The sequence below is a fragment of the Chiloscyllium plagiosum genome, unplaced genomic scaffold (assembly GCF_037043375.1).
Source record: "Chiloscyllium plagiosum isolate Xiang-an unplaced genomic scaffold, Cpla_swu_hap1 HiC_scaffold_17, whole genome shotgun sequence".
NCBI classification, from domain to species: domain Eukaryota; kingdom Metazoa; phylum Chordata; class Chondrichthyes; order Orectolobiformes; family Hemiscylliidae; genus Chiloscyllium; species Chiloscyllium plagiosum.
This window is the reverse complement of record NW_028270155.1, coordinates 63,160,804-63,177,693: the sequence shown is the minus strand read 5'-3', so window position 1 is coordinate 63,177,693 and position 16,890 is coordinate 63,160,804. Positions and strand designations below refer to the sequence as shown.

At 46.3% G+C, this 16,890-nt stretch overlaps 1 protein-coding gene across 1 annotated transcript in view; it reads left to right on the top strand.

Moving 5' to 3' along the window:
• LOC148147382 (uncharacterized) overlaps nt 1–16,890 on the top strand; it is a 76,955-nt gene that overhangs the window by 37,196 nt on the left and 22,869 nt on the right. The window contains exons 6-8 of the mRNA XM_087995604.1: nt 6,007–6,117; nt 11,658–11,700; nt 16,316–16,386. Coding sequence (XP_087851730.1) covers nt 6,007–6,117; nt 11,658–11,700; nt 16,316–16,386 — 225 coding nt within the window. The remainder of the gene's footprint in view (nt 1–6,006; nt 6,118–11,657; nt 11,701–16,315; nt 16,387–16,890) is intronic.

Sequence of the window (16,890 nt, the reverse complement as noted above, 5' to 3'; positions counted from 1 at the left end):
CAGCACATATTCCCACCTTCTCCTCAATTTCAGAGTCGAGCCCTGGTCCCAAAATTAGTTTCTGGTTGTCTCCTTTGTTCTGACAATGCCACAGTGGCCTTCATGTAGTTGATTTAACACACATTTCCCTAACTGTGTTGGAATGGTGACCCACATTCCCCAGAGAAGATATTCTGCTTGTATGGATAGTTGTAGCTTCTGTGAGACATATGGCTTCAGTTCTGGTGGTGTTCCTGTGACTTTCCCACAAAGCACCACATCCGTCACTTTTGATAACAGTGGATCATTTCTGGTGTACTTCTTAATGTGTCCTGCCATTTCCAGAATGTTCTCTATTGGTTCAATGTGGAAGATGTCTGCATAAGGACTATTTGTATTCAACTTATTTGACAAAGGTAACTGAAAGAGCCCATGGACATTCCCATGTAGGTTGCATTGCTGATACTTAATTGTATGAGTGTGAGCTGACAGCAACAACACCCACCTCTGCATATGGCTCACTGCTCGAGAAGGTATCTCTGTATGAGGCCCAAATATTGTGGTCAGTGGGCTGTGGTCTATGAGTCGGGTAAGTTCCAGGCCACACAGGGATTGATATATTGCCAGAAATGATTCCAAGAGCTTCTCTATCTGTGCAGAGCTCACTTCTGCTTTGTTCAATGATCTTGGTGTAAAATCTATTGGCTCTCTTTCCCCCCGGGTACCACGTGAGAAATGACTGCTCCCACTCCATTCAGTGGGACATCACATGCTAGCTGCAGTGATAGCTTTCAGTCAAACTGGGTCAGGCCTCCTGAATTCATAAAGAATCCTTGGCTTGTGTAAAAGCTTTCACATTGATCTTCCCATTTCCAGTTCCTGTTTTGGCAGAATAATTGTGTAACGGTTGGAGGATGGCTGCAAGACTTGAATAAACCTGCCATAGTAATTTAGTCAGTCCAAAAACCACAGTGGTTGGTATATTTTAGGCAGTGGTGCCTCAATTATGGGACATTTACTTGTGAAGGTGACTTGTGTAGTCCCTGAGCATCAATAACATGCCTTAAATATTCAATGGGAGATTTAAAATATTTACATTTGTCTTGTCTCAGTCTGAGGCCATAATCTTCAAGTCTCTGCAAAGCAGCATCTAAATTATTGAGATGTTCTCTTTCATTTCTCCCCCTGTCTAAAATATTGTCTGGGTAACTCTGATTCCTTCCAATCACTGACAATCTGACCCATGGCACGTTGGAGTAACACAGGTGCAGGTGTGATTCCAAATACAGGGCTCTTGTATTGGAATATCCCTTTATGTGTTAGAATTGACAAGTATTTCTGTGACTCAGGGTCTACACTTATCTGGAGATAGGCTCGACTCAGATCAATTTTAGTGAAATGCTGACCCCCAGCTAATCCAGCAAAGAGACCAATGCCATTGCAGAAGGTGTAACACCTGCCCGTTTACTTCCTCCCTCCTCACTATCCAAGGTCCCAGAGATACCTTCCAGGTGAAGCAGCGATTTACCTGCACTTCACTCAATCTGATTTACTGTCTGCGCTGCTCACAATGTGGTCTCCTCTACACTGGGGGTATGAAACACAGACTGGGTTCCCGCTTTGTGGAACATCGATGTGCTGTCGGCAAAAGTGACCCTGAGCTTCCAGTTGCCTGCCACTTCAACACACCACTGCATTCCCATCCTAACATTTCTGTCTCAGGCCTGTTACAGTGAGGCTCAACACAAACTGGAGGAACAGCATCTCATCGTCTGCTTGGGGACCTTCCAGCCTTCAGGACTCAGTCTCCAGTTTAATAATTTTACAGCATGAACACCTCCTTCCCTTTCTGTTACTGAGTCCCACACACCCCAGATCCTGTCATGGAATGGGTTGCTTTCAGCACACGAGGAAGAGGAAAACAGCAATCCCACTCTCACCGACTTAAAGTCCCCACTGTCATCTCTCTGGCTTCTCTTATTCTTGGCTTACTGTAATCAATCCTGTTGTTGACTGACATTTTCTCTCTCTCTCTCTCTCTCTCTCGACCCTGTCTCCACCCATCCACTAACTCCAAGCGTTCCTCCCCACCCCACCCCTCCACCACCCCTGTCCCCAGCATAAATACCACACTTTCCCACCTGCTATCAGTTCTGGAGAAAGGTCACAGGACTCGAAACATTAACTCTGTTTTTGGTCCACAGATGCTGCCAGCCCTGCTGAGTTTCTCCAGCAACTTTGGTTTTGTTTGTTCCAGCAAATAGATCATTGATTAAATGGAAAGTATACTGCACAGCACACAGTTCTGGGTTAATAATGATCGTAAATTCATCGCAGGTGGGTACCAAATGTCTTTCTTTCACACTGGCACAATAGGCATGGCCCAATCACTCACATTGATGGGTCCAAGGACTCCCATCTTGACCAGCCTCTCTCATTCTGCCTTGACCTTTGCTCTGATTGTATGAGGCTGATCCATCAATGTAACATTCTGCTTGACCCTCATCCCCTTCAATAAGAGACCTTTTCCATGCTTCCCAGATCCCCATTTAAAACCTTTTGTGGAGATCAGTCTCAGAATCTAACAAGTAATTCACTTCCGTCCAGTTGATTTTGACTTTTTCCAACTACACTCTTCACAATAAAGCTAGAACATTTCCTTTGACAATGTGTAAGGGCAAATCTTCAGCCTGACCGTATAAGGGAACATTCACATTAATACAATCAACTACACCCATGAAATTTGCCCTTTTAATATTCTGGGAGCCTGGGTTCAAATCCTACCACAGCAGATGGTGGAATTTAAATTTGATTAAAAATCTGTACTTCAGCATCTACTGATGACCACGCAAGCATTGTCAATTTTTGGGAAAAACCCATCTGATTCACTAGCATTGTTTAGGGAAGGAAACTACCATCCTTACCTGGTCCAGCCTCGTGTGACTCCAGACACAGCAATGTGGTTAGCCCTTAACTATCCTCTGGGCAATTAGGGATGGGCAATAAATGCTGGTCTCGCCAGTCACATACTCATCGTATGAGTGAATATTTAAAAAACAAGCTGAGCTGTTGAGTTTTAAGTTTCTTATCTGCTGGTTCCACAGGGACTGCTATTCCCAGAGCTTTCTTTAAATCTCAGTTCCTTTCTGTCAGTAATGACTTCTGGATTGTTTCAAATCTTAAACTACACACCAGTCTGTCTCTGATTGCATCATTTAAGTTGTCTCCAAATTCACAACATTCTGCTAATGGTTTTGAAGTTGCTACAAACTGGGAGACAGACTCACCATCTTGCTGGTTATATTTATGCAATCTGAACCTTTCAGCAATCCCCAATGATTTTGGTGAAAAATGGTTCTGGAGGATTCCTATTATTTCTTTATAAGTTTTGGAACCTGGCTTCTCTGGCTGTCCCAGACTCCTCAGGAAGTTAAAAGCCTCTCCTCATCCCATAATACTGAAGAACACAAGGATGACTATATCTGCTTCAATTTTGTCAGCTTGAACAAAATATGAAAATCTCTCTGAGTGCGAGTACCAGCTCTCAGTATTTTCACCTCATGGTCCCCTGGAGCTAAATGTTTAAAGCTGGTTCACTTGTTCCTGTTGAAAAGAAGATTTTCCTGAGGCTGCCTGTTTCTTTTCCAACACTACACCCTGAGCTGTAACCATTTCCCTCGGTGTAGGGTAGTTGTTACTCACAGTGTCCTTTCAGGGTGGGGCCCATGGTGAGCTTCTTCTGCACTGTTCCCCTCTTCCCTCGGGTGAATTTGTTTTATTTCCTGACCGTACTTGCTTCAGTGCAGCGAGAGTGTCTTTTGATGATTTTCCTTCATTTTATCAAAATGCCTCTGAGATCTACAGTGAGGTCCATGATTCTGCTTTTCTTTCCTGATGAGTCAGTTTATCGATCCGGTCGATCTCAAAGCTGTTTTATCCTCGTCGCCAGTTTCCATCTTGTGTGACATTCCCAAGAGGGACCAGGGAGGCTGAAGTGTTAAACTGACTGAATCCACAACAGGTGGGACAAAATGGGTCTTTTTCTTTGTGGCAGGCAGTGTTGGGTACTGCAGGGATTAGTGTTTGGGCCCCAGCTATTCACAATGGACATGAATGATTCCGATGAGGGAACTACGTGCCATATCTCCAAGTTTACAGATGATACAAAGCTGTGTGGGAGGGTGAGCTGTGAGGAGGATGCAGAGAAGCTGCAGTATGTTTTGGACAAGTTAAGTAAATGAGCAAGTACATGACAGACACAGTATATAGTGGGTAAATGTGAGATTGTTCACTTTGGTAGCAAAAACAGACAGGCCGATCATTATCTGAATGGTGATAAATTGGGGGAGGGGGTGGTGCAATGAGACCTGGGTGTCCTTGTACACCAGTCACTGAAAGGAAGCCTGGAGGAGCAGCAGGTGGGGAAGAAGGTAAATGGTACACCGGCCTTCGCAGCAACAGGATTCGAGTACAGGAGCAGGAGGGTCTGAGGTCAGAAGGTCAAAGTCATGGAGTCAGGGAAGTGTCAAATGGACTGAGGAAAGAACAGCACAGAGACTGTGGAAGGGAAGGCCAAGGGGAGACTTGATAAAGGTATTTAAAACAGTGAAGGGTTTTGATCGAGCAAAGAAATAGAATCTGTTTCCAAGGATGGTTCATCAGGGAGCACAGATTTAGAAAAAGGGGCAGAGGTGATATGAGGAGAAACAGTTTAATATAATCTGCAGCTCGCCTGTGAAATGTAATGGCTGATAGTGCAGTGGGTGCACATTCAGGATTAAATTTTAAAATGGAATGGAATAAATAATTGAAGGAGAAGGATTGCCAGAAGATGAGTCCGTGCTGTCTGAGTCTATAAGGACAGAGCAAAGGAGGGGACCCTCAGTGATTGCTCTTTGAAACACCAGGTACAGATTTGATGGACCAAATCACCACCTTCTGTGCTTTCAGTCGGGATTCGGGATTTTCAGCCTGAGGTTCCTTCTCCCCAGTTGCAGGGCTCTGTTTCTGGTTGGTGGGGTTCGAGCCTGGGAAAGGGGAAATCGGGTTCACAGCCTGCAGCCCTTCGAAAGCTGGCATAGGGTAAAGCTGTTCTGTAACAGTGTGGAGTAGAGCGAGAGGAACATCTTCCTGGAGAAACTCAGCAGGTCTGGCAGCATCTACGGAGAGAAAGCAGAGTTGAGTCCATTGACCCATTTTCAGAACAGTCCTGAACAAGGGTTACTGGACAAATAGAAATATAGAAACAATAACTCTACTTTCTCTCCACAGGTTTTGCCAGACCTGCTGAGTTTCTCCAGCACTCTCTGTTTTCATTTCAGATCCTCAGCATCCACAGTTCTTTGTTGTCTCCGATGAACATCTTCCTTATCTTGAGGGTCCCTTGTCTCTGAGTTGTACAGGAGCTGGTGCAGTTGGAGACCACGTCCTTGAGGGAATCAGAGATACCAGTTGTCTGGTGTTTCACTATATATCCCCCCAAACCAGTCACACTGCATCAGTCACAACTGAAAGCTCTGGATTTTGGGAGAATCGTTATGTTGAACAAGGTGAACAGTGGGAGTGGAGGAACCATTAGTGAGTCTCAATAAGCACCCAAGAATCAAAACCAGGGGGTGACTGGGCTTCACCATCAGGAACAGGGTTTGTAGCCCACACCCCTTCACTCCCCAACACTGAGTCTCTCTGTATTTCTGTTTCTGTCCCTGTGTAAGGGGTCGCTCTGTCTCTCTGAACTCCCACTGGGGTGGACATCACTGATGTACTTTAATGTGTTAATGACCCATCCCCACAGTCTAGGGCAGGGCGGGCAGAAAGCTTCATGGAGGGTCTGGAGTTATCATTCACACATTTCTGACAGCAAAGGGAGCTTCTGGGATTGCAGTCCCTAAGGTAACATTTGTTACAATGAGGAAGCCTCTTCTGCTCACCCTCACCACAGAAATGAAGATCATTGAAATGTTTCTGTGTGTTCTATAAATCCTCAGTGAGTAGATGTTTAACCATCCATTCTGTGTGTTGTTACAGGGCCAGGAGAGGAAACCTGTCTCACCCGATGTTACAGTCCAAGTGGGGGATTCAATGATTGATGATCTCACCAGCCCTCTGACAGTAACATTTCAGGACCTGCCTTTCCAGGTGAGATAAACCTCCACAATATCATCGAGCTGAGCCTGTGAGCAGCCAGGTCTGACTGGATTGTGCAGCACAGTCTGGATCATCTCCAGTGTTGATGAACAAGTTAAACTGGATGACCCCGAAATTCTATAGTCCTCAGGCTGTGAATGGAGCCCTGTCTGGGCAGGTTTGGAGGACTCGGAGCTGATCTCCTTGTCTCTTTAATGTCCATCAGAACCTGTGATCATGATGAGGGTGTGGAATATTATGATGCTGTACAAATGAGGATCGCTGTGCCTTGTGAGATATTTCCCATAGCTTTGTGTCCTGAAATTCCTCTGGAGGGTTTAGAAAGGAGGGTCTGGGACAGGACAGAATGATTGTCCACCCCATGGATATGGTTCCATCCAAAATCCCATGGTCTGAGGGATTTCTCTGTTACAGGTGGACCCCCCACAACATGTTGTTCCCCTTGGGTCAGGTGACCCTGTTTATTCAGGTTTCTGGAGATTATGGAAAAAATCATTAAAAATGGCCTCAGTCTGGTTTGGTCACTTACAGTCATAGAAACATAGCAATGTACAGCACAGAAACAGACCTTTCGTCCAACCTATCCATGCCGACCAGATATCCCAACACAATCTAGTCCCACCTGCCAGCACTGTCCCATATCCCTCCAAACCCTTCCTATTCATATACCCATCCAGATGCCTCTTAAATGTTGCAATTGTACCAGCCTCCACCACATCCTCTGGCAGCTCATTCCATACACATCTGCGAGTAAAAGTTGCCCCTTAGGTCTCTATCTTTCCTCTCTTACCCTAAACCTATGTCCTCTAGTTCTGGGCTCCACCACCCCAGTGAAGAGACCTGTCTATTTATCCTATCCATGACCCGCATGATTTTATAAACCTCTATAAGGTCACCCCTCAGCCTCCGACGCTCCAGGGAAAACAGCCCCATCCTATTCAACCTCTCCCTATAGCACAAATCCTCCAACCCTGGCAACATCCTTGTAAATCTTTTCTGAACCCTTTCAAGTTTCACAATGTCTTTCTGATAGGATAAAGACCAGAATTGCATGCAATATTCCAAAAGTGGCCTAACCAATGTCCTGTACAGCCGCAACATGACCTCCCAACTCCTGTACTCAATACTCTGACCAATAAAGGAAAGCATACCAAACACCTTCTTCACTGTCCTATCTCCCCGCGACTCTACTTTCAAGGAGCTAAACTGCTCTCCAAGGTCTGTTTGTTCAGCAACACTCCCTAGGACATTACCATTAAGTGTATAACTCCTGCTAAGATTTGCTTTCTCAACATGTAGCACCTCACATTTATCGAAATTATCCATCTGCCACTCCTCAGCCCTTTGGCCCATCTGATCAAGAACCCGTTGTGATCTGACGTAACTTTCTTCGCTGTCCACTACACCTCCAATTTTGGTGTCATCAGCAAACTTACGAACTGTACCTCTTACGCTCACATCGGAATCATTTATATAAATGACGAAAAGTCGTGGACCAGCACCAATCCTTGTGGCACTCCACTGGTCAGAGGCCTCCAGTCTGAAAAACAACCACCACCACCACCCTCTGTCTTCTACCTTTGAGCCAGTTCTGTATCCAAATGGCTAATTGTCCCTGTATTCCATGAGATCTAACCTTGCTAACTAGTCTTCCATGGGGAACCTTGTCGAATGCCTTACTGAAATCCATATAGATCACATCTACTATACTCTGCCCTCATCAATCCTCTTTGTTATTTCCTCAAAAAACTCAATCATGTTTGTGAGACATGATTTCCCTCGCATAAAGCCTTGTTGATGATCCCTAATCAGTCCTTGTGTTTCCAAATACATGTACATCCTGTTCCTCAGGATACCCTCCAACAACCTGCCCACCACTGACGTCATGTTCACTGATCTATACTTCCCCGGCTTGTCCTTACCACCCTTCTTAAACAGTGGCACCACGTTAGCCAACTTCCAGTTTTCTGGCACCTCTCCTGTGGCTATTGATGGCACAAATATCTCAGTAAGAGGCCCTGTTATCACTTCCCTAGCTTCCCACAGAGTACTCGGGTACACCTGATCAGGTCCTGGGGATTTATCCACTTTTATATGTTTCAATACATCCAGCACTTCCTCCTCTGTAATATGGACATTTTGCAAGATGTCACCATCTCTGTCCCTACATTCTATATCTTCCATGTCCTTTTCCACAGTAAATACTGATACAAACTAGTATCTGCCCCATTTCCTGTGGCTCCACACAAGGGCCGCCTTGCTGACCTTTGAGGGGCCCTATTCTCTCCCTGGTTTGTCCTTTACGTATCTGTAAAAACCCTTTGGATTCTCCTTAACTCTGTTTGCCAAAGCTATCTCATATTCCTTATTTGCCCTCCTGATTTCCCTCTTCAGTAAACTCCTACTTCCTTTATACTCTTTTTAGGATTCAATCGATCTATCCTGTCTGTACCTGACATATGCTTCCTTCTTTTTCTTAACTAAACCCTCAATTTCTTTAGTCATCCAGCATTCCCTATACCTAAAGCCTTCCCTTTCACCCTGACAGGAATATACTTTCTCCGGATTCTCATTACCTCATTTCTGACAACTTCCCATTTTCCAGCCATCCCTTTACCTGCGAACATCTGCACCCCCCCCCCCCCCCCCATCAGCTTTTGAAAGTTCTTGCTAAATACCATCAAAATTGGCCTTTCTCCAATTTAGAACTTCCATTTTTAGATCCCGTATATCTTTTTCCATCATAATTTTAGAACAAATGGAATTATGGTCACTGAACCCAAAGTGCTCCCCCACTGACACCTCAGTCACGTGCCCTGCCTTATTTCCCAAGAGTAGATCATGTTTTGCACCTTTTCTGGTAGGTAAATCCACATACTGAATCAGAAAATTTTCTTGTACACACTTAATAAACTCCTCTCCATCTAAACCCTTAACACTGTGGCAGTCCCAGTCTATATTTGGAAAGTTAAAATCTCCAACCTGAACCACCCTATTATTCCTACAGATAACTGAGATCTCCTTATGTATTTGTTTCTCAATTTCCCTCTGACTATTAGGGGGTCTATAATACAATCCCAAGAAGATGATCATCCCTTTCTTATTTCTCAGTTCCACCCAAATAACTTCCCTGGATGTATTTCCAGGAATATCCTCCCTCAGTACAGCTGTAATGCTATCCCTTATCAAAAGTGCCACTTGCCCTCCTCTCTTGCCTCCCTTTCTATCCTTCCTCTCGCATTTGTATCCTGAAACATTAAGCTGCCAGTCCTGCCCATCCCTGAGCTATGTTTCTGTAATTCCCTGCCCTGACTGTTTGACTCGCTTCTGTTCTCAACTGTACCAGTCTCAGATTGATCACTTTCCTCATTATCACCCCCTCCCCCCACCACTACCCCCCCCTTTGCCCCCCACACTCTCCCCCCACCACCACATCCCCTCCAACCCACCCCACACGCTTATCCCACCACCACCCCCCACAACCTCCCCCTACCATCATCCCCCCACACCCCCCACCCCCTCCCCCCCACCACCACCCCCTCCAACTCCCCCATACACGCCCCCCACACCCTGCCCCCACCACCTCCCCCCCTCCCACACACACCCTCCCACACCCTGCCCCCATCACCGCCCCCCCCCACCACTACCACATTCCCCCCCCCCACCCAACCTTACTGGTTTAAATCCCCCGGAGCAGCTCTAGCAAATCTCCCTGCCAGTATATTAGTCCCCTTCCAATTTAGGTGCAATCTGTCCTTCTTGTACAGGCCACTTCTACCCCAAAAGAGATTCCCAAGATCCAAAAATGTGAATCCATCTCCCATACAGTGCGATGTTCCTCCACAATGAGGTTGGAAGCTGTGGATGGTAGATCCCCTGAGGTGATGAGATTGTGTATGGTCTGGGAGTTGATGGTTTGGTGATGGGGAGGGTGAAGTCATGGTCGAGGGTGCGGTAGGAGGATGTGTCTTTGAGCCTGGCCTCAGCGGTGTAGAGGTCAGTGCCCAAGCCACCACTGCACCCTCTTTGTCCGCTGATTTGATGGTGAGGTTGGGGTTGGAGCGGAGGGAGTGGAGAGCTGTGCATTGTGAGGGTGGGAGGTTGGAGTGGGTGAGGGGGGGTGAGCAGGTTGAGCCGGTTGATGTCCCGGCAGCAGTTTGAAATGAAGAGATCAAGGGCGGGTAACAGGCCAGCATGGGGTGTCGAGGTGGACGGGGTGTGTTGGAGGCGGGAGAAGGGATCCTCGGTGGGTGGGCGGGAGTCTTGGTTGTAAAAGTAGGCCCAGAGGAGGAGGTGGTGGAAGAAACGTTCAAGGTCGCAGCGTGTGCCGAACTCATTAATCTGGGAATGTAGAGGGATAAAGGTGAGGCCAATATTGAGGACAAAACATTCGTCCTCAGTGAGGGGGAGGTCTGGGGGAATGGTGAAGACACGGTGCGGATGGGAGCTAGGACCTGGAGTGGGGCTGGAATTCAAGGTGGGGGTGGAGACAATAACTTGAGTGGGCGTGGTTATGGGGACAGTGACTTGAGTGGGTATTCCTTACTGCGAATCCTCTTGCAAGGATGCCTGCCTTGAAGACGTTTTCCTCCTCTCTCTACAAGAATCTCAGGGAGTCTCCTCTAGCTTATCTCTCCACGCTTCAGGCTCTCTGCTTTTATTCCTGATGAAGGGCTTTTGCCCGAAACGTCGATTTTGCCTGTCCTCGGATGCTGCCTGAATTGCTGTGCTCTTCCAGCACCACTGATCCAGAATGGGTATTCCTGAACCCTGTCCAGGGGTGAGTTTCTGATGATAAGGGACTGGAGCGATCACAGGACTCAGCAGCAACCTCCACAGAGATGGCCAGGCAGTGAGGTCAAATATGGCCCCAGTCAGGGACCATGATCCTCCAGTGCTGCAATGCTGCTGGTGTTACACAGGCCCCTGCTCTGTCAGGAGTTGAGTAACACGGTGGAAGGGCTCTCTCACTGGGAGGGCAGTGGACCATGGGTAACTGATATAACTGACAGCATCAGGGAGCTGCAATGCTCACAGTGGTCCTGGAGTAGTGCAGACACTCTTTCAGAGGGATCACTGTCCAACCTGAGGCTCCTCACAGGACTTTGTATCGTTCTCACCACTGAAGAGATAGACATTTGTGAGTGCCCCTATTTTAAGGTGATGCTCGGTCTCTCCCTTGTCCAGCAGCGTTCTCCTCTCCCAATGAGGCTGCTGCCTGGACACTACTTCAGACCCTCCCACTGGGCCCTGTACTTCCTGGTAAAGTTAAAGATGGTGAATGGGGAGGTGACCAATTAGGAATCTGCTTTGTGTAAAGTTGCTTTGGTGGGAACACTGAGGTCATACCCAGGATCCGGAAAATTTAACCCAACAATTTCCCAGTTGGCATCACATTTCCTCCTCCTTCCCTGCCTTACCCTGTTAGACAGGCGAGAGAGAAATGTCGCAATGTGTTTGTGTCGACACAGCTGCTTCAACTGTGTTATTGTTGGTGAAGCTAATGTTCTGGTTTATCATTTCCATTTTAGTCCGATTCTCCACCATGCAGCGCCCGGGACTCTGGTGGGAATGGTAAGTGAAGATTGTTTTAAAATGCTGACATCACTCAATACTGGAATGTGTAAATGGGGGAATAATTCTCATGATTAATAATTCTCCAACACAGGCACCTTCGATCAATATGAAAACAGGACCATCTGCAAGTTACCCTTCAAGCCACACACCATCTGATCTGGTAATAAATCACTATTAGTTCACAGCCACTGAGTAAAACTCCCAGAACTCCCCTCCTGTCAGCATTGTGGGGATAAGCATTATGGAGGTTCAAGTAGGCAGCACACAACTAGCTTCTCCAGAGCAATGAGGGACAGGGAACTATTGTTGAGGTAAAAACAATGACTGCAGATGCTGGAAACCAGATTCCCTCATGAGCGGACCGGGGAACAGAGTGGATACGATCACTTGCAGATGTGACCGTCTGGGTTTCTTCTTTGTACTAACACTGGAATCGAAGGTATGAATCATGCTCATCTCCACACTGTAAATAAACTCCAATATAAGGTTCAATTGGCCTGGAAAGTGAGACTGTTGTCACATTCTTACTGCAGTTCAATACAGCTCTGCCCAAGTATCGAACATGCCTCTGCAAAATATTCTGTAGCTCTCCCACCCCAGTCTCTATGTTTACTTTTAATCTGTTTAAAAAAACCAGCAATGTAACAATATTTCAGCCTCTCAGTTCAGATGAACCTCCTGCTTGAAATCCCGTTCTGACTTTGATATCAAGCCCATACATGGATTTTCAATGGGCCTCCCAACTCTGCTGCAGTGTCTGAGCTCCAGCTAGTGCAGACAAACCAGGGAAATCAGTCATTTGTTTTCATTCTCTCCCAGGATGCAGGTGTTGCTGGATGGGCCAACAATAGTTCCCTGCAATTCAGGCAGCATCCGAGGACAGGCAAAATCGACGTTTCGGGCAAAAGCCCTTCATCAGGAAGAAAGGTTTTGCCCGAAACGTCGATTTTGCCTGTCCTCGGATGCTGCCTGAATTGCTGTGCTCTTCCAGCACCACTGATCCAGAATCTGGTTTCCAGCATCTGCAGTCATTGTTTTTACCTCAACAATAGTTCCCTGTCCCTCATTGCTCTGGAGAAGCTAGTTGTGTGCTGCCTACTTGAACCTCCATAATGCTTATCCCCACAATGCTGACAGGAGGGGAGTTCTGGGAGTTTTACTCAGTGGCTGTGAACTAATAGTGATTTATTACCAGATCAGATGGTGTGTGGCTTGAAGGGTAACTTGCAGATGGTCCTGTTTTCATTAATCTTCTGGCGCCATCCTTCAAGATGCTGAATGCAGCAGGTTTGAAAGGTGCTTTTCAAGGAGTTTTGGTGAGTTAATCTAATGGATGGTACTTACTGCTCCCACTGTGAGCCTGAGCTGCACGTAGGGAGTGTTGAAGGTGGTGGATGTGATGCCAACCAAGTGGTTTCCTTTATCCTGCGACTGCCAAGCTTCTAGAATGTTGTTCCTCATTCAGAATTCTCCCGAGATTAACATACGGGCAAATGTTTTATTGACATTAATTTTAAGACGGCTCGAATATAATAACAGAAATGTGTTGCTGAGTCTGAGTTTTGGGCCCCATATCGAAGGAAGGGTGTTGGAGGAGGTCTAGAGGAGGCTTAAAAGAATGATCCCGAGGATAAAGGGCTTATCACATGAGGAGCAAATGGGAACTCTGGGAACATACTCAATGGCATGTAGACGGATGGGGGGGATCTGAGTGAAACTTGATACTAAGAGGCCTGGATTGAGTGGATGTGGAGAAACTGTTTCCACCAATAGGAGATTAGGAACTGGGGACAGCCTCAGGGTGAGGGGGTGACCATTTAGATGAGGAGGAATTTCTGCTGCCAGAGGGTGCTGGATCTCATTGTCCAAGTGTCTTTAAGATAGAGATGGACAGGTTCTTGATCAGTAAGGGAGTAAGGGTTATGGGGAGCAGGCAGGAGAATGTGGGTGAGGAACAGGCCAGCCATGATTGAATGCTAGAGCTGATTCAATGGGCTGAATGGCCTCATTCTATCCCTGTCTTGTGGCCTCAGCAGGACATTTCTGCTCTCGTAATCTTGCCCTCTCTAAGTGAATGCTAACATTGCATTTGCTTTCCTCACTGTCAGATTTGATACGTAATCTCCACTTGTAAGTAAATAGAAGTATGATCTATGCAATCTATCAAGGCCGATTCCATTTTAAGATCTGAACTGTCCAGTCCCGTCATCAGCTGGAACCATAGCAAGGACAAGTGGAGAGTATCCCATCAGAATGCTGAGGTGTGCCTTGTAGACAGGCTTACGAGTGCAGAGGTGAGTCACTCACAGCAGAATACCGAGCCGCTGACCTGCTCTCACAGCCACAGGACTGATATAGCTGATCAGTCCCATTTCTGGTCAGGGGTAAGCCCATGTGCTGGCTCAGTCATTATCCTGTATCATATCTACCCCTTCAAAAACTGGGAATAATTTCCACAATTTAACTTTCTTTCCCAATCACTTTGCAATTTAACCTTGCACAAGGGAATAGCTTCATAACACTTTTTACTTGTCAAACCGTCTGGAACACAAACTGTCTCATCAGCCACCATCAATGACTGAAGTGTCCCAGTGTCTCTCAAAAGATGAATTTGTTCCTTTGTTTTGTTGGAGAGGAAAGGGAATACTTCTCACTGAGAGATAAAACCTCTGAAACCTCCCGTAATCTGGCTAAGTTCAATGGAGTTCAAGGAAATATTTCCTTATCTTCCCTGAGGTACATTCTCTATTCTAGAAGGTTCTGGGAGAACATGCTGCTCTTCTATTGCCCCTGGTTTATGGGTCCATTCCCAGCAATCAGTGCAATGTTGTTCCTGTGTTACATCTTGTTTCAAAGGAAACATAGGCTTTTGGGCTTCACTCCCACTCTCAGCATCTCTCAGTTTGACTTGAGGAGAGTGTCCTTTTGGGTGGAAATTCCTGCTCTCTTGCGTGGCATGGGAAATGGTAAGAAAATTGGGAAAATACAGAGAAAATGGAAAAATCAGGTCCTCAATGTTGGGAATAACATTTCCAGTTTTCCCAACAGTTCACACAGCAAATTCTGAATCTTGCACATGAGCGGTCACCATTTTATTTCCATGAAGTTGCATCTCATTATCAGCCCCACTCCTGTCACTGTATGCACCTTCCAGTTCTCCTCCCCGTCCCTGAGAAACTAGATGACACCAATTCAAACTAAACTACATGGATGTCACAGCGGTTACCTGGCAACTGCAGCTTATTGCCTCCTTCTCCATGCCTTTGGACAACTCCATCTTTCCATCATTTCACCACATGCTCCATGGACACTGTCCTCTTCCACCCTTGATCCATGCAAGTGGGCATCACCAAACACCCAGCCTCACACATCATCACGGCCGCTTTTAGACAAATCACACACTGCGTCACCCCCTTCAGACTTCACCTTCGAGCTCAGGGATGCTAATGAGCTGCTTGCTTCTGCCAGTTACTTTGCAGACAGGGACACATATGAATCTCATACATCTACAAATGATGTATGTGCTGGCTCAGTCAAGCAGCCTGAACAGTGGGATTCTCCCCCAGAGCTGGTTTCTCCCAGGCACAGGGTGCTATAGAGTGCACCCATCTTGCTCTGATCATTTCCTATCACCAGCCGGTAAACATCGGCAACCGAAAAGGTTCCCACTTCATCAACTCCATCAAAAACTGATGACACCTTTACAAAAGCCTCAGACTGAGGCAGAACAGAGACACAACACTGTCCATGTTTCCACCAGGGCCATAATGGAACTGATCGTAGACCCGTTGCCGTTGATAATACTGTCCAATGAAAAAAGATTGAAAAATAATTGGTCTTTATTCTCTAGAGTTTCAAAGAATAAGAAATGATTTCACTGAAAAATGCAAAATAGTGAAAGGGATAGACTGGGTTGATGCAGGTGAAACGTTACCCCGAGTGGGGGGGTCTAGAACCAGGAACAATTGAAAAATAAGGGGGATGCCACTTCGGTGTGAATGAGCAGAATTGTTTTTCCTCGGAGGGTTGTGAACCTTTGGAATTCTCAGTCTTCCAAAGAATTCTCTGCAGAAGGCTGTGGAGAATCCAGATTTGAGTATGTTTAAGGGAGAGATTGATACATTTCTGGTGGTCACTAATACGGGGATAGGATGAGTAAAGGACTTTTGAAATGTTCAATCAGCTATGGTCATACTGAAGGGCAGGGCAGTTTCAGTGGGCTGAATGGCCATCTTTGGCTCCTGCATTCCCGTGAGGCTTTGCTGCCTGGACTGCTCCTGTGGGGACTTAGAGTCTAACCAGAAAGTGTGTGCTACTTCATTGAGGAAGGTTCTGAGAAGGAAAATGAGGATCAGGACATTGACATGGAGAGGTGCCCAAGGAAGCATGATAGAGCTATGCTTCATCAAGCACGAGGAAATAACTGAATCCTGCTTCCAGGATGAATGTGCTGGGTTTTCAACTTCCTTTCATTCTGTAACTCTCGGTGAGGTGTATGGCAAGACACCCCTGGTCAGTATGTGTGGAGCAGACAATTTCTGAACTCCTTGAACTTGTCTGTTAATGAAGAAATGGTTTGTTTTTCATATGATTGTCTGCTTGCTCTCTTCAGGTGTTTCCACCTTCCAGTATCTGCACTTTGCAGGTTTTCCTGCTATTTTGGAGAAAGCAGCAGTCAGTGAGGTAGGACAGTCCCATCTCATGAGGTTATGGAGTTTTAGACCTTCAACAACAGCATGAGATCTGAGTGCTGTGTGATGCAGTCCCTCACGATTTGCAGCAGGTTGGGAGCAATTCGGAGGTACCTCCATTACAGCCTTCCATCATTGGTTAGACTTCAATGTGTCAAACTGCTAAATTGCCCTGAAAGACTTGGGCATCCTGTTGGACAGCACCTAACCAGAGAGAAGCAGTGTTTTGTGCAGATTCTCTCAGCAGATCACTGTGCTGTGAGGGAGAGAGAAGATGTGAACGCCCCATTGTGTACCTCCCAGCTTTTAATGACAATGCACTCCCTCCAAAAGCTGAGAGATTGAATAAAACGTTGCCTGCAGAGATATGTGATATCATCACTGAATCTACCCTCTCACTGTCAAGGTTTGTGTAAATGTGGATGATTTGTGCAGGCCAGGCCCTGTCAGAATCCCTGAACATTGTTTTTATCCTGAGTGTTGTTAACATTAACCT